This window comes from Notechis scutatus, chromosome 1 (assembly GCF_049901735.1).
Source record: "Notechis scutatus isolate UNSWTSFEM ecotype Mainland chromosome 1, rNotScu1.2, whole genome shotgun sequence".
In the NCBI taxonomy this organism is placed as follows: Eukaryota; Metazoa; Chordata; class Lepidosauria; order Squamata; family Elapidae; genus Notechis; species Notechis scutatus.
Genome location: NC_142009.1, coordinates 234,619,888 through 234,644,720, shown reverse-complemented (window position 1 = coordinate 234,644,720; position 24,833 = coordinate 234,619,888). Strand labels below are relative to the sequence as shown.

Genomic DNA, 24,833 nt, shown 5'->3' with positions numbered 1-24,833 from the left:
AGCCAGCTGGATGACTTTGGGCCAGGCACTCTCAGTCCAACTTACCTCATAGGGTAGTTGCTGTGGAGACAATTGGAGGAGGAAAGAGTGTTGGATATGTTCATTGCCTTGACTTATTTGTAAAAACAATAAAGGTGGGATACACATAAAATAAACATATAAAACATCATATTCTAAGTAGATGGCAATGCTTTTTTTGCAAATCTGTATATATAAAAGTGAAATACCACTCACACATCATCACAAAATCTCCAGAACCGTAAAGCCTACAAACTTGAAATTTGGCACATAAGGTCCTCTTGGCTTCTGGGTGCTCACTAAGAAAGGATTTTTCGAAATGACCATCAGAGTATTAGTATTTCATATATTATTATTAACATCCTCTGATGCTAAGGAGTTCTACTCCCTCTCCCCACCTGAAAAGAAATCTGTTCCAAATGCAAAACACAAGCAGGAGTTTCAGTTTCAGAGCAGCAACCAGCATTAGTTACAGAACAGTTGAACTAAGCCACGCCCAGGCTCCTTGCTGTCTCCTTGCTCACACTGCAAATATTGTTTCAGTTTCCAAACAGCCCTCAACTCTCTCACACACTGATAGGACACTAGCCAGATGAATACCGATGGATGCTGGTAGGCAGAGGCAGAATTTTTTTCCCTTGTTTTCCTCCCCAAAAACTAAGCCCCATCACATAGTTTCATAGCGAAGCAAGGGTATCGATCTAGTTGATTATATATGAACTTTTATGTTTAATTAGTGTTACATATTTGCATTTTAAATGCATTAATATGAGAAACAATCACACTGTAACCTTTTTCTGTACATCTGAAATACTAAAATGCTTTCTTATAAAAGAAGTGTAATCTGTATTAGACATAGGTGAAGGTTTTATTCTATTGTACCTGATATCTTTGTTTTTATGAAAATATACACCTATCAATATATAATCCTATACTTCAGAAATTTTAATATGTTGCTTATCTATGAACTACTATAATTCTTTATCATGACTTTTAACTGGGTGAAATGGTGTGTAATAGGGCACAATTTTTGAACCAAAGTACCTTAAATGGACTAACTTACAGATTGTGCCCAAATCCAAGACTCCCGATTCCTAAGGAATGAAAGTTAGAAAAGTGTGGTCATGTAATCTCCATTTTCAATGTTCTGTGACAGCTACCCAGCCAATCTCACAATCCCTCGCTCCCCACTCTGCACAACAGCAGGCATTTATTTGCCTGCTGGGAAGGGAAGGGAAAAATTTCCATGCTTGCTATTAGATTCCCACAAGGAACTCAGTGGGGAAGCCAGCAGGAAGTTGGAAGCTATTCCTGGTCCTACTGCTTTTTTGCACAGCCTTGGTCATTCTGTTTCTCTATTTAGGTAAAGAAATATCTCTGAAACAGTGACTGAATGGGGCACTGGTTTTCTAGTTACATTTGTAAAATGAGCATATTTATTTTCATATTCTAGACTAAGGTCAGTTAAGAATTAAAGTACATAACAAACAATCATGGTTTCCTATCAGGTGGCAATTTTGTAAAGCTCATCAATACTGAAATAAGATTAATATCAGAATGAAACAATTTAAAAGTGAATTCCCATTTCAATTTGTGAATTTTTAAAATTACACTTTACTAATCCATATTCCTCGGGGTATACTGAATTAACTATGTACATGCTAATTGCTTCAAGGATATTATAGACTTTATACTGCAAAAGTCATATGATTCTCTCATTGAAATAATAGCTGAAGAACTTGTTAGGAGTATGCTTTGATATCTAGAATAACTTTCTATCTTAAAAGAAAATCTAACACAGACATTTATTTCAATTTAACATATGGATTGGGTATATATCCAAAGATTATATTCCTGTGCTTAGAGTCCACATGTTTTTATAGAACTTCCAAATAAGAACAGATTTTGGCAATTAAGATAGTATTTATTATAATTTACAGTCTCACTTGTGTATAGTGTTTTGACTACGACCACTGATATTCCCAATTTTCTAAATAAATACAACTGATATTATGAAGTACAATTTCAAAGCAAACTACACTGAAATGCATATAGTAAATTAATATTGTATATGAAAATCTGCAAGAAGCTAATATAAACCACAATTACAACAAAAAGTATAGTTAACTGATATATTGAAAAAAAAAATGATATCAGCTTTTCAAAATTTTCCAAGTATTATATCCTCAGTTTTACAATACTATTTTATCTGGGTAATTTTTTGCTTTATGATTCTTCTACAGTATTCTACATGAACAGAAACCATACATCAGTGGGACTACATTGTATAATATTAACTTTATTTATTGTAGATTATTTAATACAGGCAGTCCTCAATTTAGTGACCATTCAAAGTTACAACATCACTGGAAAAAGTGAACTAAAACCGTTTTTCACACAACCATTGCAGCATCCCCATGGTCACATGATCAAAATTCAGATGTTTGGCAACTGACTCATGTATGGCCATTGCAATGGCCATTGCAATGCCCAGGGGTCTTGTGACCACATTTTGCAACCTTCTGACAAGCAGTCATTGCGGAAACCAGTTTCACTTTAACAACTGTGTTACTAATTTACCAACTGTAGTGATGCGCATAACTGTGGCAAGAAGTCATAAATGGGGAAAAACTCACTTAACACTTAGCAACAGAAATTTTGGGCTCAATTGTGGTCATAAGATGAGGACTATCTGTATATACCATCAAATTCCACAGGAACTTATGGTAGTGCACACTACAAACTAAAGTAATTGTAAAATACAATAATATAAACTGTATTTTTTAAAAAATGATAGTTTAACAGTTATAAGAGATGTACCAATGAAGATTAAATACTCTTTGAACAGCTCAGATTTTAATTAATTTTCTGCTAAGGTATGGAGTGATAGATCTGAATTTCTGGTGGAAGACTTCTTTAGGGTAGGTACCAATGCTGATAAACCAAAGATATGAGAATGAAGGTGAATAGATACAATATATTGATAGTGTGAAATGATTATGCACACCTACAGAATTTCATCATGTGTACCAAGTAAATCAAAGTGGTCTTATATGTACAGCTCTTCAGGAATGCTTTTTCTGCAGTGCATGATGAAATAATGGTTATACATGCAGTTGTTGGCTCCTTTGTTTTCTTTTCACACACACAGACACTTCTGAAAATAATCAATAGTTGTGACTTTTTTCATGTGTGATCGAAGCCTCACACTTTACAGTGCCGCCTACATTGAAAGGACTTGCGGGTACGCCAGGGTTTAATAAGCGTGCATTATCTTTATCTATCTATACCCGTAAGTTCCAGCTGCTGGATAGACTAAAACGCGTTACCTCAAGAAAAGGGCTAAAGATTTGATGGGATCCCGCCCCCCAATTCAAAAAAATGTTTCTCCAATCTGTCGGGTGGGTGGGGAGTGTGCGTGCGCAGGTCATATGAGACCAACAAGCCCTGACGAGTCATTCGTACATACAGTACAGTACGGTACTTCTCCGTTTCTCTGCGTCTCTCCCGCTCACCTTCCTCCTCGGCAGGTTCCCGCCTTTTCCCTTCCATCACGCTTGGCGAGCGCCTGCTCTAATTTGCGGAGGAAGAGCCGTTGGGCGGGGACGGAGGGAAGAGCAGCGGATGCCTCGAGCTGAGGCGGAGCCTGGAGGGCACGCGCAGGTTCCGGGTCAGATGACCTCGCCTCGGAGAGTACAAAATCCCCCCCTCCCCAACGCTTCGCCGGTGGTTGGGTGCGCGCGCTTTGCAGGGCGGCAGTGGCTTTTGGAAATGCACGGTCTTGGTGTCCTGCACGGTCTAGTTCCAGATTCGCGCTTATCCTCTCACCAGACAGTGTTTAAATAATGGGAGAGGTCGTTTCGACCTTTTCACTTGGCGAAGAGAAAACGGAGGGGAAGACGGAAGTTTTGCTTTTCTGAGCAAAAGACAAAACGTTCTCTCCGACGGGGATAATAGGTAAAAAGGTCTGTTGTGCACTGGAGCCCGCACACCCAAATCCATAGCCTCCATAAATCAAACTAGAAGATCCTCTGAATACCCGCAGATTGACAGTCATTAACCACCGGCACCCAAGCGCATTGTCCTTGAAAGCTTACTGGCCTTACAGTACTTAAAACCTGTAAACTGGTGGGTTTCTTGTTCTTCAACAGACCAATTTAAAATATACCGTGATCTTTTTCATGTGGCCTTTTTAATTAGCATTCTGCACAAATTAAGCCTCCTACACTTTTAAAGTTAAATCCTCAATAAAGAAAAGAATGCAACTTCACACTTATATTTTCCTTTTGTGGAATATTTATTATTATGGTATTTGTCTCTTCCCTTTTAAGGGAATGAATGCCTGTTATACATACTGTAGAAAATTAGCACCCACACCTCTAGAAGAATGAAATATTATAGGAAACATTAAAAAGGCAGGATATTATTTTTCCCTGTATGAAGAAAAGGAGAAACAGGTTTCAAAAACAAAGCAGCTTCCTGCAGCTCCCAGGCCCCCCCTTCAGCTCCAGGGTGATGGGATTAAGACATGGCCCTCAGGAAATGATAGGATTACCCATCTCACTACATGGCACCTGGGAAGATTGCATTAGCCAGCACTCAGGTGAAGAAGCCATGTGGTCCAGACAAAGTCTACAAAGTTAAGTCCGACAGCCAATGGGATACATTTCTTACACAGGGACAGGAAACACTAAGGTGGGGCCCAACAGAGGGTGTAAAACCAAGGGATTCTCAGCATCTCTCCCCTTTTTGCCCAGGAGCTCCACGGCATGTTGTCCTGTCCATCATTAAACCTTCTTTCCAAGCAATTTCCATGAATCCAATGTCTTTTTCCCCACTTGGAACTGAACCCAGAAGGATATTGCTTCCAACAATACTAACATTGCAGAGATGGTGTAACCTCTTTCCCCCCCTTTCCTCCCCAATGAGATGTCTAAGGTGAGCAGAATAGGACCACCCGTAACACATTTCTATCACTCCCAATTTTTAAGTTCTACCAATTATATTCAATTGCTATAAAGTTAAGGACAAGCAGGCAGTGACAAATAAGAAAAGTGAAGAATTTGAACAGGAAACACTTCGCAGTAGAGATGAAGGCCCATTCCTTCACTTGCTTTTTACATTAATAGGATTTCAGGTGCTAATATTGCTTCTAAAAACAGGGGGATTATCTTACCACCTAACCCTACCTTCAAGTCCCAGATTTAAGATCTAGAAAATAACCTTTTCTGCTCAAGATGCCAAGGGAGCTATTGTGTCTACATTGACCAGGTTAGTCTTGTTTGTTGATAGATAAGCAGAGACAAGTGAGAGAAGGCAACACATGCCACTTACTTAGAAAATGTATATTGCTGCCTATTTGTACATGGTGACTCAAGGCAGTTTACAGGAATATAAAAACATATAAAAAATAATAATCGAATAATAAATTAATAATAGCCCCCCACCCTGGTGACAACACATCACACAAGCCATTTAATGGGGCTCCATCCCATTCTGGGTTCCCCAGGCCCGCTGAAAAGAACCAGGTCTTCAGCACTTTCCAGAGGAATGTTAGAGTAGGGGAGGCATTCTAATCTCTGGGGGAATGATGTTCCAGAGAAAGCCATTAGCCTATCATGGTTTTCAAAATATTTTTCCCTTCTACCAAGGAAAATATGTTTTACTAACCAGCAACTGAATGAGCATAGATCACATCACAGCAAGCTATTACATTGTTGCAGCCTGAGGTAGACCTAAGTGAATAAATGTGTATTTAAGTGGGGCTAAGGGTTTCCATCTGCCTTCAGCATCAGGAAGTGAAAACTCTTAATCTCACCCTTTAAGGTGTTGAACTTCAGAAACTGGCAAGAGAAATTAATCTTGATCTTCATAAGAAAACCAGTTTGGTGTAATGAAGATAGAATACTGGTATTACCTACTCCATTGAAAAATCTCAAGTTGTCAATAAGTCACTTCTATAGTGAGATGGGCATCATATAAATTTATAAATAAATGAAAGCTCATTGACTGATTTGGGACTACTAGCTCTTAAAACTAATGATTTTTAAATGGCTGATATAACAACAAAATCTCCTTCCCTGTGAATATATGATGCTGTTATATAACCACAACAGGATTTGGGTTCATTTCTCCCAAGTAAGTTTTAAAAAGTCTTCTATGAGAGAATATGGGAATTCACTTCAGCAGCAGATGCTATTTCATCAATGGCCAAACATCATTAGATTCATCTCAGAAAAAAAAACTCAGTTTGTATGATTAAGTGATGCACCAAAATACAGACATTTACAAAATAAACTGAACTTAGAATATTATGCTAAGAACTTAAGCAAAATATGTAAACTTCAGGATAATTTTTTTATTCTAAGAATATACTACTTCCAAATGCAGCTAATATGATACAGAAAATTGAAGTCAACTTTAGATACTAAGACAAGTATTAGTTTTACTCTACATTTAAATGATGAATATGGGAAAACAATTTAAACATTTCTTAGGAAGCTCTTGGGCTCTTATAATGTCTGTTTTGTATTTTACATATGTGGACAAACAAATACTCATTTACAGGTAGTCCTTGACTTACAACCACAATTCACCCAAAACTTCTGTTGCTAAGTGAGACACAGTTAAGTGAATTTTGTGACTTTTCTTGCCACAGTTGTTAAGTAAATCACTGCAATTGTGAAGTTAGTAATAGATTGTTAAGTGAATCTGGCTTCCCTTTTGACTTTGCTTGTCAGGAGGTCACCAAAGGAGATCACATGACCCTGGGATACAGCAATCAAAATAAATGAGTCAGTTGTCAAGCATCTAAATTTTGATCATGTGATCATGGGGATGCTGCAATGGTTCTAAGTGTGAAAAATGGTCATAAGTAATTTCTTTAGTGCCGCTGTAACTTTGACCAGTCACTAAACAAATGGCTTACACATACATACATATACATACATACACATATTTAAAGTCTAAATATTTTCAAACCAATTCTTTCAAAATGAATTTCATTTCTATGAAAGTTATAAATGAGAACAATCCATATACTGAATATAAAATTCACACTTTTAAATAATATTTTATTAAGAATAAGCTGTTTACTATGTGTTTAAAGATTTACAACCAAAAGCAGTATTATATACAGGCAGTTGACATTCTAAGAGGATATAAACCAAGATCAGAAATTGTTTTTGTGTCAATTAAAAAACCCCAGACATTTAACCTTTTAATCACTTACAATAAAATTCATGTTAACTTCAGCCAATTACACATTTACATTTCTTTAAAATATGAAACATTGCATTGATAATGCACTAATTAAGCATGTTTACAATTCAAATATCTAAAACCTGAGTCAAACCTAATAATGCTCTTGATAAAAAAAGATTCCTAGAATATAGACTAGTCAGTTGTTAAAATAAAGCATATACTAAACAGAACACTGACTTAAGAATGCAGCATGACATCCATTGCTTTCCCCCCATAATTTTGTGATGTTTACCATTCTTGATCATATGAAACTCATCTATTCTTTTGCAGATTTATACATCAATATTTATTAAGTGAATAATATAACTGATTTGCATGAATTGAAGTCAAAGAATTTAATAGCAAATTCTCAGGACAAGCAACTTCAGTCCCATATCGTCTATTGGCATTAAAAGCTCTTTGAACATCAGCGTTTTATTAGATTAACCTCCATATTTGTTGCTTGATCTGTCTTAAAGCCATTAAATTTGGAGAAACAGATAATTGATGATAAGGCCTTTTAGATCTTAGGTAAAGACTTACAAGAGACTGATAAGAATTGCGTTTTATGTAAAGATGGTTGAGAAGATTTCATTTTCTGATTTTTGTAATATTTGCATTTCTGGTTTCTGAATAAGGTTTCTGCCAGCCATAAGACCAACTATCTTTTTTCTTTGTAATTTCTAATGCAGAATTTTTAATAATACCATTCATGATTTGTATGATTCTCTACATTAAAAAAAAATCTGAGGTAACTCCAATTTTAATCTATGACACTTAACTGTTAGGTAATTACATTAATGGCTTTTTATGACATACGAAAATTTCCTAAGGCAGAAGGTGGTCAAATTACTTTGACTGGTCTTTACACTGAAGATTGTCCCAACAGATTTTAAACCAGTTGATTAATTGTACTAACTTTTATTATAATACAAATAAAATTGTGAGATTTTTCATGAAAACATGCCCATTTTTATCTACAGATATTAACCCAGTATTACTGCAAATTCAGCAATTCTTCTTTTTGAAATGCAGCCATTCCACTTTTGAAATTCAGCAAATACAGGCTTTAAAATTGTATACAGAAAAAGCCTCATCTGACATTTCAAGTAACAAAACAGGCTTAATTTCCAATAGCAAAATATCTTCCCCCCACTAAGCACAATTTACTAAATTTGCCTGATGTTTCTAACATTCAACTTAATGAAATGCCTTTATTGTGTATGTCCTAATTGGTAACTTTCTGAAGAAAAAAACCCCACCAACAATTAAATCAATGATGTCTTCTATTATTATACTTCAAGTCATATTTTTCTATTAGCATGAGCTTGGAATACACACATTTTCTCTTAATTTATAGAACACAAATTAAGTTGTTAAATTAGGACAAATTAGGAATAAAATTCATGTTGCTATTTCTCAGCAAATAGTCATTTCTCATGAAAAAGAATTTTTTTTCTGAAGAATCAAAGAGATGGACCGTCGAAACCACACATGAATGCTTGTTTATATACCTAGGAATGGATTGCTGCTCAGGATAGCTTATTTTCAGTCACTGTACAGAAGAGTTCTCATTTCCAACATTGACCAACTAGTCATTCTACTGTTAGAAAAATCATTTAGTAGAGTTTTTGCCAAGGTGAAACAAGTTAAGGATGTCACACAATGCTTGTTTGATGTTTTTCCCAAAGCGATGAGAATTCTAAAAAGTTAAAAATCCAAATTCACAATCACATAGCAATTTTATAGTGTACATAAAGTATGCATGTCTATACACAATTCTTTTTTAATGTGTGAAGCTGATTGCCATATACTACTTTTGTTTATTCAGTGATGTGATTTTATAGGTTCTTTTTATAAAAATCTTTAATAGGATTAATGTGTTTAGAAAACAATTTGGACTTATTTTATTTATTTACTGTAAACATTTATGATACCCATATCTACTAAATTAGATATACGATATTAGTAGATAAGCATATGATGAAAGTGGAGAAAGGTAGGTTCCAAAGCCATTTTTTCTAGGAAGTAATTTCTGAGGCCTGGATGAAAATGTATCAACAGCAGCAACACTATATTACCATATTTGCCGGCGTATAAGATGACTTTTTGCCCTGAAAAACATGCCTCCAAGTGGGGGGTCGTCTTATACGCCGGGAGGACTCCGACTCCCACTTCGAGCTTGAGTTGCAGCCGGGAGGGAGGCTGGGGGGGGAGCGTGTGTGTGTGTGTGTGTGTGTGTGTGTGTGGCGGGTGTCACTCGCCACACGCTGCGCAACCTTTCCCCCTCTTCCTTCCTTAGCGGTGTGGGGAGGAGAGGATTCGAAGATCCTCACGTGCGGCGTACTTTTCTTTTTCTTTTTTTCTTTTTGCATGCAGGTTTTGCATGCGGGCGGCTGTAGGTTAAGGATGGGGGAGCCCCCGGGTGGGTTATCAGGTTTTACGGTGCTTCCAACATGTGCGAACGGTGGGAGAGCGGAGAAGAGAGCGAGCGGCGCCCGCTGTGTGAAATCCTGCCGTCAAAGCAACACTGGGGGAGGCAGGGTATAAATTTACCAGGTTATTGTAGCAATGGTGATTAATGCCCAGAACATTGTTTGCGGGTATTGGGGTGTGTGTGTGTGTGTGGTGGTGGTGAGGAGAGGTTGTCCTTTGAATGCGGAAAAGTAGGTGTGACCTTGTGTAGGAAAATAAAGAGATCCTTTTTAGCGTGTTTGGCTTCTTTGCCTCCCCTCGTTCGTTTTGACGTGGAGATAATGGCCTTCAGGCGGGAGGGGAAGAAAACGGTAGCTGGATCATTTCAAATTTCACTTACTCTCCTGCCTCACTTCAATATGTCTGAGCGACTCCAGATACTGGAAGACTTTTTGAATGAAAGTGTTACCTCCATTTTTTTTTTTTAAGAGGGCCACTTGGGGAAAAAAAAAGATTCTAAGGAATTCCTTGTTTCTTGATTAAAGAGAAGGCATTGAATATACTGTTCCTTGGCAGCCTTTTCAGTGTCCGGGTTTTTGTTGTGTGTGTGTGTGTGTGAGAGAGAGAGAGAGAGAGAGATCAGCTGTATTGAGAAGAGAACGTTTCCTGTGTTCTCATTTTATTTACAACATATTTTACGCTTAATGGTAAGCAATGAAAAATATTTTTAAAACTCATTTCTAAACTCCATAGCTATTTGCATATTCTTGGTTCAAAATTGGATTAGCTCATTTCAAAATTGTCCAAAGCAGAAAAGTGCGTCAAAAAAAAAAAAAAAGTGCAAAAGTGGAAGGTGTGTGGAAGAGGGGGTAGTCTTATACGGCGAGTATATAACAAACTCTATATTTTGAGTGGAAATGTTGGGGGGTTGTCTTATACGCCCAGTCGTCTTATACGCCGGCAAATACGGTAGTTATGTAAAATAAAGCCCCTTTAGGCTGTTGTTTGTGGTATATCTTACATTAGCCACCTTATCTCAGATAACTGCGTAATATAGAGTGACAGTATCTAATTGGATCCAGGCTTAGAAGCTAAGCAGAGCTGGCCCTGGTTAATGCTTGACTGAGAACAATTTTGCAAAAGACAATGGCAAGCTACTTCCATTTTGTTGCTAAGAAAACTTCATAAATGGATGTGTCCACCGTCTTGGAGGTCAAACATTTTACTTAAACTTTGGTCCCCAAGAACTTCATGAGGTTGAAGAAGTGTTTAACGGTATGCCTATCTACATATAAATATGCACACCTCCAAATTCGCCTAACCCACTGTCTCCTTGCTTACATACACAGTTCAGCATTTCTCTTTTCTCAGAACACAGCAACCTTCTACCATTTTCACTGGGTATATGAGACTTAAAGGTAGTTCCCCCCAAAACCCAACGATCAGTGGCTTATACGCACCAGGGATCTGTTTCAATCCTGATGCCTGAAGGCTGTTGGGATCTGCATGGGGAGGAATCATCTCTGACTTGATTGTAACAAGACTAAGGATTGTGAGTGTTTGAGCTGCCCAAGTCTGGGGATACACCATCTTTGATCCTGGATGTATCCGTCTGGCCAATTTAATCTACCAGGGTTGGCACAGTCTGGATTCTTTGGGTGATTAAACTTATCAATTGGGATCCTAGAAATGTGCCTTCTCTGCAGCAGCATCTGCCCTTTGGAAGGAGGCTCCCTGCAAGAACCAGTTGGCTCCCTCTTGACTTTGATTGGCTTTAAATACAAGGCATTTTGCCTAGGTCTTAGGCAAGAGAAAGTGAAACCCTTTTCCTTTCTTCCTGCTCAGTTTGTTCTTATTTTTTTATTTTATTTCTTTTTATTAACTGCATGTTTTACTTGTTGTGAGCTGCCCAGAGGTGTTGTGACATAAAAATTTGATAACTAAATAGATAAATAAAAAAGGCAAAAACAAATATAGATTGCAGCAGGCATCTATATTTCCCAACCTTTATTTAATGTCACCAGAATATATACCTGCTTACTTGGAATACTGAAATACATTATCTAAAAATATTGGGCAGTATTTAAAAATATGTTATAGTTTTTTTATAGATCCAATTTTCTGTTGAGATAAGCAGTGCAAAAATGACATTAGTGAATCATACAAGATGAGAGTAATAGACCCTAAAATTAATAAAATACTTACTGTTTCAATACAGGAAAATTTACTGGATACATGGAAGTTGATGAGATTCTCACCCACAATAATGTAAGATACACCATAACCATCATCAGCAACCTGTAGAAAATATACGTAGAATACCTCAGTTCTCTACATGTCCATAACAAACCAGCTCAAGACTATTTTGTTTTTAAAGTCCAATATAAGATGCTCAATAATAGGACATATTTTAACATTTCAATAAAGACAGGCATAATTTGAAAACAGTTTATTATTTTGGGAAGAATTGAAAGGAATGTCAGACTAATATACTGTGCCTTCTCAAAGTGATAGGAACCTTTTTTTAAAACTGATATAGCCTCAGTAATTAAATCATGCACTGTGATTAATCACAATTATTAGTCAAATTTATTTAAGGAAAATGACACTAAAACATTAGCCTTACTGAATTATAAAGAATGTAAATAATCTAATGGATTTGTTTAGGAAATTGTGTAGGGAATGTATATGGGGGAATGCCACTTCTTGAGAAAAAAGCAGAATTCAATTTGGCAAAAATCTATAAATCTTATAATGATCAGAGAAACTTCTCTGAAAATTATTTATGAATGGTCCTTTTGAGAATTAAAAAAAAAATCACAAAACAAAATTTAATCACCTTCCTATTAAGTGTTTTTTTTTAAACAACTGTGGTTCTTTTCTCCACAAGTGATGAATGTATCATATTCATGATATAACATCAATTTATAGCAATTTCTGACATTGTTCTAAAATAATGAAGAGTTTTGTTACTTTTGTCTTTCATGTGACAAATAGTCTTAAGTTGACATACAAAATAAGAGGAATAAGAAGCTATCAAAGCAGCATTTATTTGCTGAAATATAGAGCAGTCATATTTACTAAAATGAATCTTAATTTGATTTTTGGTTCTGTGCTACCTTTATTATTATATAGTTAATTTCATAAAATATATTAAAACATTGAGTAAGATATTCACAGTTTGCAGAATCCTTTAGTTGGGGTTTGGTTAAATTATACAGTATATTATTTAAAGTTATTTTCATGGATTTTTAATATATTATTGGTTGGGCAGTCAATAAATTCATAACAATAAGAAACATAACTTTTTCCTTCTCTGATCTATTCCAATATATAAACAACATTAATTTGTTAAACTGTACACTAACTTGATAGAATTAATAGATTCTACCCATCTCAAAAATTATAATATGAAAACTGGGGTAATTGCTTAGGTTATGAGAAGAACAATTCATCTAATGTTGCTCAATCAGTTCTTTTAAAATATAACATTTCTGATCAACAACTCATTTAATTGCATTTTTGCTCTTTTCCTTAGATATAAAAGCTTAAAGTTCATAAAGTTCATACTTCCATTGATAAATATTTAAGCATATGTCTGCAGCATTGTATGACAGAAAATGTGGTTGGCATGAGTTGATCTGAAATACTAGATGTTTAAAATAAAATACATGCAGACATACAGGTCCAAAGCCTCCACCACTGGACTCCATTCCAGGATTCTTATTCAGATCAATGTGTTGTTGAGGTGTTTGACTTGTTGAAAGTCTCCAGGGTTCTGCCAAAACCTGGGAAAAACGATGTAAGAAATTGCACTTTTCAGCTGCTTGCAGGAACAAAAACTACTAATTTGAAATCAAAGGACACATGCAACTTAAATAAGCAAACCATCTGTACTTTTGCCAAAACCTCTTACAACCACAATTTCCCTAAAAGGGATGGAATGTCACTACTGGAAATATCCCCAGAGCATTCATAATTGGAATGAATAGTGGAGTTTTTCCATGAAAGAGTGCAAGGTATGTCAATATGCAATGCATGTTGCTTTCAACTCTCAAAGGCTTGATTAGAGAATATTCTGTTTATTATAGCTGGTTTCTCGTGAAATAGGATCCCTATATTCCAAATTATTTTGGTGATAGTGATGAGGAATTGTTATAAAAAATAGCATAGAGGGTGAAAAAAGCCTGCAAAACATGATAAAATAATTGTACTGTGTTTCTCACAAAATAAGGCCGGTCCTTCTTTTTTTTTTGACCCCTGAAAAAACGGCTAGGCCGTCTTTTCAGGGGTGACTTAATTTCCTCCCCCACCTAGAGCGCCCCACGCACACTCCTCGCCCCAAGGCCACTTCTACCAGCCAATCGAAGTGGCTGGTGACTGCCCTTGGGGAGCTTCCATCGCCCAAAAGACACTGCCTCATGGGGAGGGGAGTGTGTGTGGACGCTCCTGTTAGGAGCACCCCGCAGGCAGCCACGCCTCGCCCCGAAGCAGCTGGTGACTCTGCCTTTGGGGAGCTTTCATCGGCCGATAGAAGCGGCCTTGCAGCGAGGGGAGTGTGCATGGACGCTCGCCCCGAGGCCGCTTCTACTGGCTGATGACTCTGCCTTTGGGGAGCTTCTATCGGCTGATGTTCTATCGGTAGTAGATCGGGGTATTCTAGCCTAGGCTACCTGCAGGGCGCTCCTAAAGGCAAGTTTTCTCCCCACCCCACCCCGCCCTTCCTCCCATTTCTCTTTACCTCGTGTAGTTCTAACGAACGATGTGAGAAATGGGGGGGAAACGCATGGTTTAAATAGGCCTAAATTTTGGGGGCGGGGCTTAATTTCACCTCATGCCTAGTAATCATGCTGAGCCTTCCTATTGGTGGAGGCCATATTGTTGGAGAAACGGTAATAACTGAAAAACATTTTGTATTTGTTTTGTGTTTTTATTGCATTTGTTTTACATACAATTTAATCTGCTTTCTATTAAAAATAACCCCAAATATACTTCTGTGTCATCAAAGTTAAAGAAAGTACAACAGCTTAAAGATGGATGACGTGTGCAGGATACCACAGAAAAGGTATTAAACCCTGAAAATCCTATTTTTTTCCACCCAAGCACCTAATAGTAACTGTGTGTCTTCTCTGGCATATGTGAGAATGCAAAGGATAGCTGCACAACTTTAGGAAAAGTTCTAGTTTCCTCAAGAAGGTGCATACACATATCATGATCATACTCCTAAGGATATTTCTGAAATTAAATTCAAAGCACTGGATAGCTCTTTCAGTTAGACTGGAGATCATTAGAACTTTAAAGGTTGTAGGCTAGGTTAGGAGGTCAAAAACAATTCCAAAACACAATGGCAACTAAATGTTACCAAGAAAATTATAGGAGAATGACCATACAGGCACCAGCTCACTTCCTTTTATTACTTTTCTCTTGCAGTTTTTCTTATTCAGAGAGTTTTTAGAAAAATGTATGAATTTCGGCAGACTCCTTGGCCAGCTTCTTAGGAAAACCACTTTGTTTCATATAACCCCCAGGTCTTTCCAAACCATCCCAGTTTGATTCTTGATTTGGTCAAATCCAATGCATATGCTCCATTTTTGTATTCAACATTCCTATTTCCATGAATCCAGGCACAAAAAGGCTACAACCAAATATGGCACAACACTTGCAAATGATTGTAATTCTTGTTTCAATCAATTAAAGCATTCAGAATGCTGCACTGAATGTACACATTTGAATCTACACATTTAAAATTTGCAAATATAAATATATATGTTTTAGCCTTCTTTAATATATTAAATTCTTAAAATATACTTATTTTCAGTTTTGCAAAAATTTTAAGCCTCAGAGAGTGTTCTCAAAATGTTTTAAAGTTTCTAGTTTAAAAGGTTTTCAACTGTTTGAACAATAGATACCAACAAAAATTTTAAAAAGGGAAAAAACCCAAATTATTCACACAAGTATTACTTACTTCTTTTAGAAAAGGTGATTCAACGGCAAGGTATTTGGAGACCACATAAAGACAGAAAAGGTGACGATCAATGCCATCACCAGTCATGGCATGACGATATAAACACTGATGATTAGCAGCAGCAGCCTTGAATAGATTACGCTTCTTTTCAGGCTGTAAATTAAAAGGGGAAAACAACTCACTATTTCTGTTTAAATTCTATTAAAATGAAACACCAAATTCTAGAAAAAGACAAAAGAACAGATCCAATTACCAAAGTCCCTTTACGAGCACCTGGACTCCCACCCACTGGACTTTCCTCACCTGTAGAATCCCCCGCTGCACGTTTACTACTTCTAGGGAAATGTAATGATTTTTTTTCACAAGGAAATTTATTAAAAGGTGAAAAAATAACTAATTTTATCTTCCGAGACAACAATGTACAGAAATGTTGTATTATAAATTAACATATCTAAACAAAATGTTGAAGTGCAGAGACCTGGTGATAATAAAGATACATTTTGCCCAGACAATGATTTCCCCAAGTGTAAAATGTTTACTTGTTAGATTTTATTCTGCCTTTATTACTTTTTATATTGCTGTGAAATTCAGATCATCAGAAAGTCTAAACTAAAGAAAGACAGCTCTAATTATGATGCTGGAGAAAAAGTTTGACAATACATGGAACTGTCAAAAGTACATATCATCCAATACTAAAGGAAGTGAAACCAGGCTGCTTGAAATTATTCTTAGATATGTTGGACATATGATGGGAAAAAAAGTATAAAATAATTGAAAAAGAGGCCAACAGAAGTCAAGGTAGATAGGTATTATGATTGATGATATGAACGTACAAGGACTCAAGAGTTATTGACAGACAATGCTGCAAAATGATGTCTTTCTCAAAAAGAGGCAAAAGTGATTGAACAAATGAACACGTGAACTTTTATATTATTATAAAACTGGCATTCCAAATATGGGCACTTCCATATGAGGTTTCTATGATGGCTTGATAAAACTCTATTGATATAAATTTATATTTTTCACTACCTTGATCTATTGAGTCTTACATTTTTCTCTGTACTCATTTGAACTCCCATTAATCACAGGAAAATTGTGATTTTATATCCCTATATAAAATGATTCATAATAGTGATGATTTAATGGCTTTTACATATTGCTCTGGAGATCTAAACAAAGGATTTAAGTAATATGAAAGGTAAAAAGAGTACTTTTACACACAAAACATTTTATAACATGTTTAACAATTGAAAATGAAGAGTCAACACTTTGAGGTCTTAAACTTAATATACCAAACATAAACAGTATTTTTTATGACCACCAGATGGCTTCATATTTTCCCAGCTACTTAAGTTTCAGAGGCAATTCTGTATATGTACACTCGCTGAATTTATTGTGCTTCATTTGGAGAAAAAACAACAAACAAAATGTTTATATAAAATTAAAAGCAGAAATTGCATGGGAATAAATATTTCACGCTGAAGTTTATTTGACCTCAACCAATTATTGGTTTAAGGAAAAAAACTTGAAATGTTTCACAATACTTTATTTAAATAATTATTTACTACAATGTATTTATATTATTCAGGAAAGCAAATCAAACTACCTATTTATCTTAGAAATTGTGGGCTTAAATAAATAAACTGAAATAAAAGCAAAGGTAATATTACACTTGATTAGCACATTCAACTTACAATTTCATTTGGGTCTTCCATAGCTTGCACAAATTTGCAGGACTGGACAGTACATGAACGGACTGTTTCTGTTCTGCCTTCTCTAAATAGGCGGGTCATAGATGCTTCATATGTTAAGCAAAATTTTCCCATGTCCTAAGAAAAATACGAAGTTATTTATATGCAACAGTAAAAAAAAGATCACATATTAATATTATTATTTAATTATTTAGCGTATGGGGTTGGTACATGAAAGGTAGGAGTCTAGAGTGTTATTACAGAGTAGAAGTTTGACTGCCTAAGATTGCGAGTTCATTCAGTTCACGCTCACGCACTATCCAGAGTGCAACCCAGGGTGTGCATTAGCTCTGCACACAGAGCAGTTAATGGCATTGTGCGGGAGTGTCTGTGTCATCCGGGGGTTTTTCTCTGCCGTTGTTCGTCTTGCATTTGGGTTGGGCTGGCACAGGTTGGTTTCTTGCTTCTGCTGTCAGTCTCACTGAAGTACTACCTATTCATCTACTTGAATTTGCATGCTTTCGAACTAGGTTGGCAAAAGCTGAGGCAAGTGAGGGAGCTCATACCGTCATGGGTGCTATGGCTTGAACTGCTGGAATTTAGAGAGCCAACATTCTCCGGTCCATAAATCCAGCGTCTTTAAGCTGCTAAACTACCACATCTCTTTGACATATGAATATAAATCATATTATGTCAGTCACATAAACATGAACATCAACTCTTACTTTCAATACAAACACACACCTTTATTTCCATCTCAATTTTAAAAAAGCTAAGTAGTATATGAGAATAAGCTTAAGATGTATACAGAGGAAGCAGAAGGACAACAGAGAGCAAGGCGATAGTACTGGGCTTTGTTCCTGGGGGAGCAACAGTATCTAGGTGCATATGGAGGTCACACCTAATCTCCCTATGGCAGAATCCTATGCAAGTCCTCAGCAATTCTTTTACTGACTTCAACAGAAATTAATCCCAAATATATTCTAGAATATTTTTTCATTTCATGCTGAGTTTTCCTGACTCTTTTCCTTATTCATTTGCGTTTATCATTTTAGCTGTTCTTTCTGAATATTTTTCATATCTACAATGTATTTTTAGGGAATTACATGCAATACTACATGAAATATGTACTTGTTGTACTGTGTTATTTTCTGCTTTAGATAGTCTCTCTGCATCAGTTCTCCACACTTTACAGTATTTACTGTACTGCAGAAGACCCTTCACGAATAGGTTGCATTTGTGAATTAACAGATCTTTGCCACAGACAATAGCAAATCTTAATAAATTAGTACTAAATGGTACAGAAGCTGCTTAAATTTAAGCTGCTTAAATTTCATTCCTGAGTGACTGAAAACAAATACTACAATATTAAAGGGCTTCAGCATGGAAGCTTTAGGAAAGGCTGAAAACTTCCATCACTGGAAAGTTCATTTTTTAAAAAACTGGGGAAACTTTCTTTTTAAGCAGGAATTTTAAAAATGGTATCAGGTACTTTATGTTTTTTTTTAAAAAAGGTGTCTAAATGGGAGTAAAAATACCTAAGATACTTACCCGATAATGAGCCAGTTGCAAAGCAAGTTGCACAAATGCATCAGGACTAGTTTTAGTTTTCTTCATTAATCCTTTCCCAAATGTATCAAAAGGAAAAGAATGAAAATCCACATCATCTGCTAACAGCCTTGCAATGTTGAGAGACTTCTCAATCACTTCTTGGCACTAAATAATAGCAACAAGCTTAGTATTATTCAGGAAATATTCAGAAATCACATTTTAAAAACCATTTAATCCTAAATTTATCAGCTTGTCCTGAATGAAATCAGCAGTGATTGTGTTGATCAATTTAAAAAACAGACAAAATACATTTTCCTTGAAAAGCGGATATAGGTATACTTCAGTCAATAAGAATAATTATAGGGTAGCATCCTGATGTATACCTGATACCATGGATCTACAAGTTGGATATGCACCCACCTCTTCAGGGATTTCCCACTGCAGCTTGGTAGGCATAGGAATGCCTAGAGTGGCCTCCCCTTTACAGTGTCCATCTTCTGTGTATCCCAATTCAAGACAGTCAGAAGACATGACATTCTGGAGATGGATAGTGTAGATGGTTGGGGGAATGAGAGAAATACTTATAAGCATGTTAAACATACTGCTGCAAACCATACAGAAAAAACCCCAAAGATTCTGATTAAATCTCGCATTTTGATTAAAAACTTCAAATTATCAATGACAAGATAAGAAAATGTTAAGCAAGTCAAAAACCTGTCGCTCAATGTTCTATGGCCCCGTATCACATAATAAACTTCTACATTTTTTAAGTAAGTATCTCAACTATATGTAGATTCATAGGATATAACAAAATCATGTGGTATGTTATAAATGAACTTCAACTACTCTGTTTCTGGCATATATTTATTCTTGTGAGGAACATAATATCAATAATATCTAATCTATTTTCCTGGTCCTGCTTACTTTCTAGTGTGCAGTCTTCGATACTAATCAGAGATCAAGGATTGTCCTTATCTTCAGGAAGAAAGCATGCACCCCTGCTGTAATCCATTTGGTTTATGATTGGAAACAACAGAATTTAGTTTGTGGTTCTGGTGCTTTCATGATCCAGTGCATAGTTCCAACACGAATCTGAACCTTCTGCAGAGGAGGAGTCATATGTGACTCTTGAATGATGCACACTCCAAAATTAGTTAACCCGACTGAGGCAAAAGCTAAATTTAATTTCATTTTATTTGAATTATTAAATCTAATTAATTACAGACTGGTAACAGAAATGCTCACCTCCCAAAGATGTCCGACAATTGGAGCATCTGCCCAAGAATGTTCAGTATTCAGACCCATTTTACCATTTCTGAACACTATGAGATTAAACGACTTGTCGAACCACCTATGAAAAACAACAATGTCCATTAACTGTTTTATCACCATACTTACTAATAGCAATCTCTGAATGGCAATGCTTATGCAGCCAAAATGGAGCCATTCAACCGCAAAAAATACCCACAGGGAGATGCTATGCCTACTTCTCCAAAAACATAGACTAATAGACACTCAGCATGATGGGAATACTGAAAAAAAATGAGGAAGGGATAGAGAATGGAGCCAAACCCTGAAAGAACAGTTTCAAATTAAAACTCTAAATTATTAAAAATAATTTTATAAATCAATGGTTCTTTCACCCAAAACATTTTTTTAAAATAAACAAAATTGATGCCTTTATCAAAACAATGCTCCAATTTTGAAAAAATAAATATGTAGCCTTGATATCAGATATTTCTTAAACCTTTAATAACATTTGTAGAAAACAGGATAATTACTATAATTTGACTTAAATGAAATTTTGCTGAAGAGATAACCTTTAGAATGAAAAATTCCTACAAGAAGGAAACTCTCAATTTAAAAAAATGAATAGGTGATCATGTATTTTTCTGAAATCAACTTTATTGGTAATAAGAATATCAACAATTCGACCTTATTTAACCACAAGAAACTATTTTGAAAATTTAGTGGTTGCTATTACAAAATAGGAGATCCACCTCTTAATTCAATCTTCAGTAGAAAATTGCACAAGGCTCGCACTTGACTCCAGTCAAATTGGCACATACTGTTATCTATCTTAATTATTCTTCTAAAAGTTGGAGAGATTGTTACAAAAAGGGGGCTTTCTTTTGTGATGGCCATGTGACTATCTTTTTGGCATAAAACTCTTGATACTGATAATGCTGATGAAATTAACATTATTACTGAAAAAAGAAATCAAAACAATCCAGAGTTAGGATTACTATACTTATTCACTGGATTAGATATCAATCTCAAAAACAAATGAATCTATCATTTAATTAACCTTAGCAGCTAGAAAGTAATTGCCCAATGGAGGAAAACTATAGATAATTGAACAATTGGGAGATAAATTAGCAAGCCCTCTTCAAACACCTTGTTAGAAAATATTACAGACTTAACATTTAAGATAATGAAATACCAGATGTAGGAATCACAACTTTAGCAAATTTGGATGGACTTTATATACTAACTTGCAAAAGACATACTTTCGGCTGCACTTCAGATATACAGCCGACCCAAAGCTTAGTGAATCATTTGGTATTGAGCAGGGAATAAGAGAAGCATGTGTCATGTCATTTTGTTTAACATATTTACGATAAACATAAAGGAATGCTTGTGCTGAAGCTAGAGATATGTTTGTTGGGAATGTGGATACTGTATTTGTTTACTTTTATAGGCTGGAGGCAGCAGAATCTGCCATGCTGGGACATCATTAGTAGCTAAGCAGAGGAATGGAAGGCATTGCTAAGTCTGGGGATTAGGAGATAAAGATCAGACAGAGATGTTATGCTGGGAGAAGAAATGGACAACAATGTACCAGCCTTGCTTCATTTGTCCTGCTGAATTCTGTTTTTTCCCAAAACCTAAAACCCAAAAAACATTCAGTCGTGGTGATGTGAATGCAGTATTACAAGCCAATTCTGCCAACTGCTGGCAGTTCGATCCTGACTAGCTCAAGTTCGACTCAGCCTTCCATCCTTCCAAGGTCAGTAAAATCAGGACCAAGATTGTTGGGGGCAATATGCTGACTCTATAAACAGAGAGGGCGAAGAAGCACTAGGGGGTGGTATATAAATCTAAGGGTTATTGCTATTCTGAATTTCATTTCTACCAAACCATGGCTCACCCGAAATGCTGTGGAAAAAATCTTCAGAATACAATGGGTTGTTGTGGTTTCAAACTATTTTTTCATGTCTCTAGAGATAAAGTTTGAGAATACAGTAAAAGGTGTTGATGTACACAAAATTTAATGGAGCTGTATTTTCTTTTACTTTTATCTCTTCCTCTCCTGTTGTATTTCTTTTGCTTACTATTTCTTAACTCCTTTCTGTGCATTGCATAAAGAGGCTACTGTGATAGGTATCTATGTACTTTATTATCATCTAACTATACTGCAGTATTAGTCATTTCTTTGTCCAGAAATTGTATACTCAAGTAAAAGTAGGCCCCCAACAGCAATACAATTATTAGCACCTCACCAAAACCTACAATTCTCAGTAATCTGTGAGAATGGTAGTAAGAGTTGAACACAGGAGATAGGTATTTTGTGGACAAAGTTAGAAAGATACAAATATAACATTTCTTTAAATGAGGAAACAGAATTCAGAGCTAAACCTTGACTTCTAAAAGGCCCCATTGTTTAATTATTTGGAAAAACATATAAACAAAAGATATTAAAGCAAGACATCAGTAAGCACTTCACTGAACAGTGTACCATTTGTTCTTTGATTTTCAATGGTAGTCAAACCCTGCTTTCAGACAGAATATTTCTTTTCACCTATTGAAAATGGAATATTTATATATACACGAAAAAGATGAAAGAATAACTCTTTCTCAAGCATAGTATACCTGTCATAGCATTTGCCGTGTAGAAGTGCCTTTGCATATGTATCCATTGATTTAACTGGATCCTCTTCTCTGTAACCTTGAACAGTATCGTCCAAAGTAACAAAGAAAGCAGCTTTTTCAATTGCATCCAATGACTGCTTGTTCTTTCCTCTTGCAAAATATGTTTGGCGAGCTTTAGCCCAAGGAACTCTGTCAGATGAATATAAAAATATTGTGTCAAATCATTTGAAGAATCATCCTTGTAAAAAGAGTGTAATTTTATATTTAAAGTAATGTCTAATGAACTCTGTATGCATTTATGTGCCTATGTATCTGTGTGTGGGTGCACACTTTGAAATCAATATCGATTCCTGGATTGCAGTTTTATTGGCAATGTTTTTGGGGAAAGGGTTTACCATTGTATTTTTCCCAGGGCTGAGAGAAGTGACTGGCCCAAGGTCACCCAGATAGCTTTGTATCTAAGGCAGGACTAGAATTCATGATCTCCCTGATTTCTAGCCTGGTGCCTTAACTACTCTGCCAAGCTGGCTCGCTTTAATGAAGAAACAACAAAAATCATTGCAAATTTCATCAATGCTATATATGGGGAAAAGAAGTTGCAGAGCAATGGAATTCTCAAACAAAACATTTATATTTATGTTAGTTTATATAAAGCTTCCTTTCAAATTTTAACATGCATTTAACCATAATGTTTAAACGTATCTGTGCAAATTAGAGTCTGCTGCATTAATCCTCTGGCTTTCCCCATCTTGTATCCACAATCCCCTATTTATTTATTTAGCGTATGGCATATCATACATGGTCTAGCAATATATAGTAACATTTCACCTAACCTAAATTAGCAAAACACAATAAAATATAGTGTTAAAAAGATCTATGTTCAAATACCAATGTCTAAGGCCATCCAACCATTGACATACATCATTACTTATATTAAAAAAAATCAGACACTGGACCAGTATATGACCTCATCTTACAGCCCGTCATGATGCTATCTATATTTTGATAGACAGGAGGTTATACAACTTGCCTTGTGGTGTAACCGAAACAATCTGGAAGTGAACACACTCAAAACCATAGAAATGGTGGTAGACTTTAGAAGAAACCCTCCCATACTACCACCTCTTACAATACTAGACAACACAGTAGAGACCTTCAAATTTCTAGGTTCTACTATATCACATGACCTAAAATGGACACCTAACATCAAAAACATCATCAAAAAAGCACAACAAAGAATGTTCTTTCTGCGCCAACTCAGAAAGCTCAAACTGCCCAAGGAGCTGTTGATAGTCCTACAGAGGAATTATTGAGTCTATCATCTGCACCTCTATAACTGTCTGGTTTGGTTCTGCAACCCAACAGGACAGACACAGACTTCAGAGGATAATTAGGACTGCAGAAAAAACAATTACTACCCACCTGCCTTCAATCGAGGACCTGTATACTGCACAAGTCCAAAAGAGGGCTGTGAAAATATTTACAGACCCCTCACATCCCGGACATAAACTGTTTCAACTCCTTCCCTCAAAATGACGTTATAGAGCACTTCACACCAGAACAACTAGACACTCTGCTAAACAAATAATTCCCTCAACACTGTTCAACTATTTACAAAGTCTGCACTACTATTACTATTAATCTTCTCATCACTCCTTATCACCCATCCCCTCCCACTTGTGATTGTAGGACTGTAACTTTGTTGCTTGTATATTGACTGTTTCCTAGTATGATTTGATCGCTTTTTGTACCCTATGACTATCATTAAGTGTTGTACGTTATGATTCTTGATTCTTAACAAATGTATCTTTTCTTTATGTATACTAAGAGTATTTACACCAAGACAAATTCCTTGTGTGTCCAATCACACTTGGCCAATAAAGTATTCTGTTCTGTTCTATTCTATTCTATTCTATTCTATTCTATTCTTATTCTATTCTATTCTTATTCTATTCTATTCTATTCTATTCTATTCTATTCTGGATCCTGTAGTCACACTGAGGGGACATACTATGCCCTATTTACACGGAAAGTCTCCGGAGATACTATACTTTATCTTAGCCAAAAGGCCAAGAAGC

At 36.0% G+C, this 24,833-nt stretch overlaps 2 protein-coding genes across 15 annotated transcripts in view; both read right to left on the bottom strand.

Moving 5' to 3' along the window:
• TESMIN (testis expressed metallothionein like protein) overlaps window positions 1-3,691 on the bottom strand; it is a 29,687-nt gene extending 25,996 nt beyond the window's left edge. For 2 of the 6 annotated variants that reach the window (XM_026668136.2, XM_087950713.1), the window contains exon 1: window positions 3,534-3,658. In XM_026668136.2, the coding sequence (XP_026523921.2) occupies window positions 3,534-3,570 (37 nt within the window). In that variant the 5' untranslated portion in view covers window positions 3,571-3,658. Of the gene's footprint in view, window positions 1-45; window positions 108-3,347 lie in introns of all 6 variants that reach the window. The other 4 variants (XM_087950710.1, XM_087950709.1, XM_087950711.1 and 1 more) reach the window with 4 other exon arrangements.
• Window positions 3,692-7,070: 3,379 nt separating this feature from the next.
• The window catches only part of CPT1A (carnitine palmitoyltransferase 1A), a 51,033-nt gene continuing 33,270 nt past the window's right edge, over window positions 7,071-24,833 (bottom strand). For all 9 annotated transcript variants that reach the window (XM_087950717.1, XM_087950715.1, XM_087950720.1 and 6 more), the window contains exons 12-20: window positions 22,756-22,944; window positions 20,128-20,233; window positions 19,303-19,419; window positions 18,883-19,047; window positions 17,335-17,469; window positions 15,641-15,793; window positions 13,359-13,463; window positions 11,881-11,973; window positions 7,071-8,962 (exon numbers count right to left, since the gene is read on the bottom strand). In XM_087950717.1, the coding sequence (XP_087806843.1) occupies window positions 8,876-8,962; window positions 11,881-11,973; window positions 13,359-13,463; window positions 15,641-15,793; window positions 17,335-17,469; window positions 18,883-19,047; window positions 19,303-19,419; window positions 20,128-20,233; window positions 22,756-22,944 (1,150 nt within the window). In that variant the 3' untranslated portion in view covers window positions 7,071-8,875. The remainder of the gene's footprint in view (window positions 8,963-11,880; window positions 11,974-13,358; window positions 13,464-15,640; window positions 15,794-17,334; window positions 17,470-18,882; window positions 19,048-19,302; window positions 19,420-20,127; window positions 20,234-22,755; window positions 22,945-24,833) is intronic.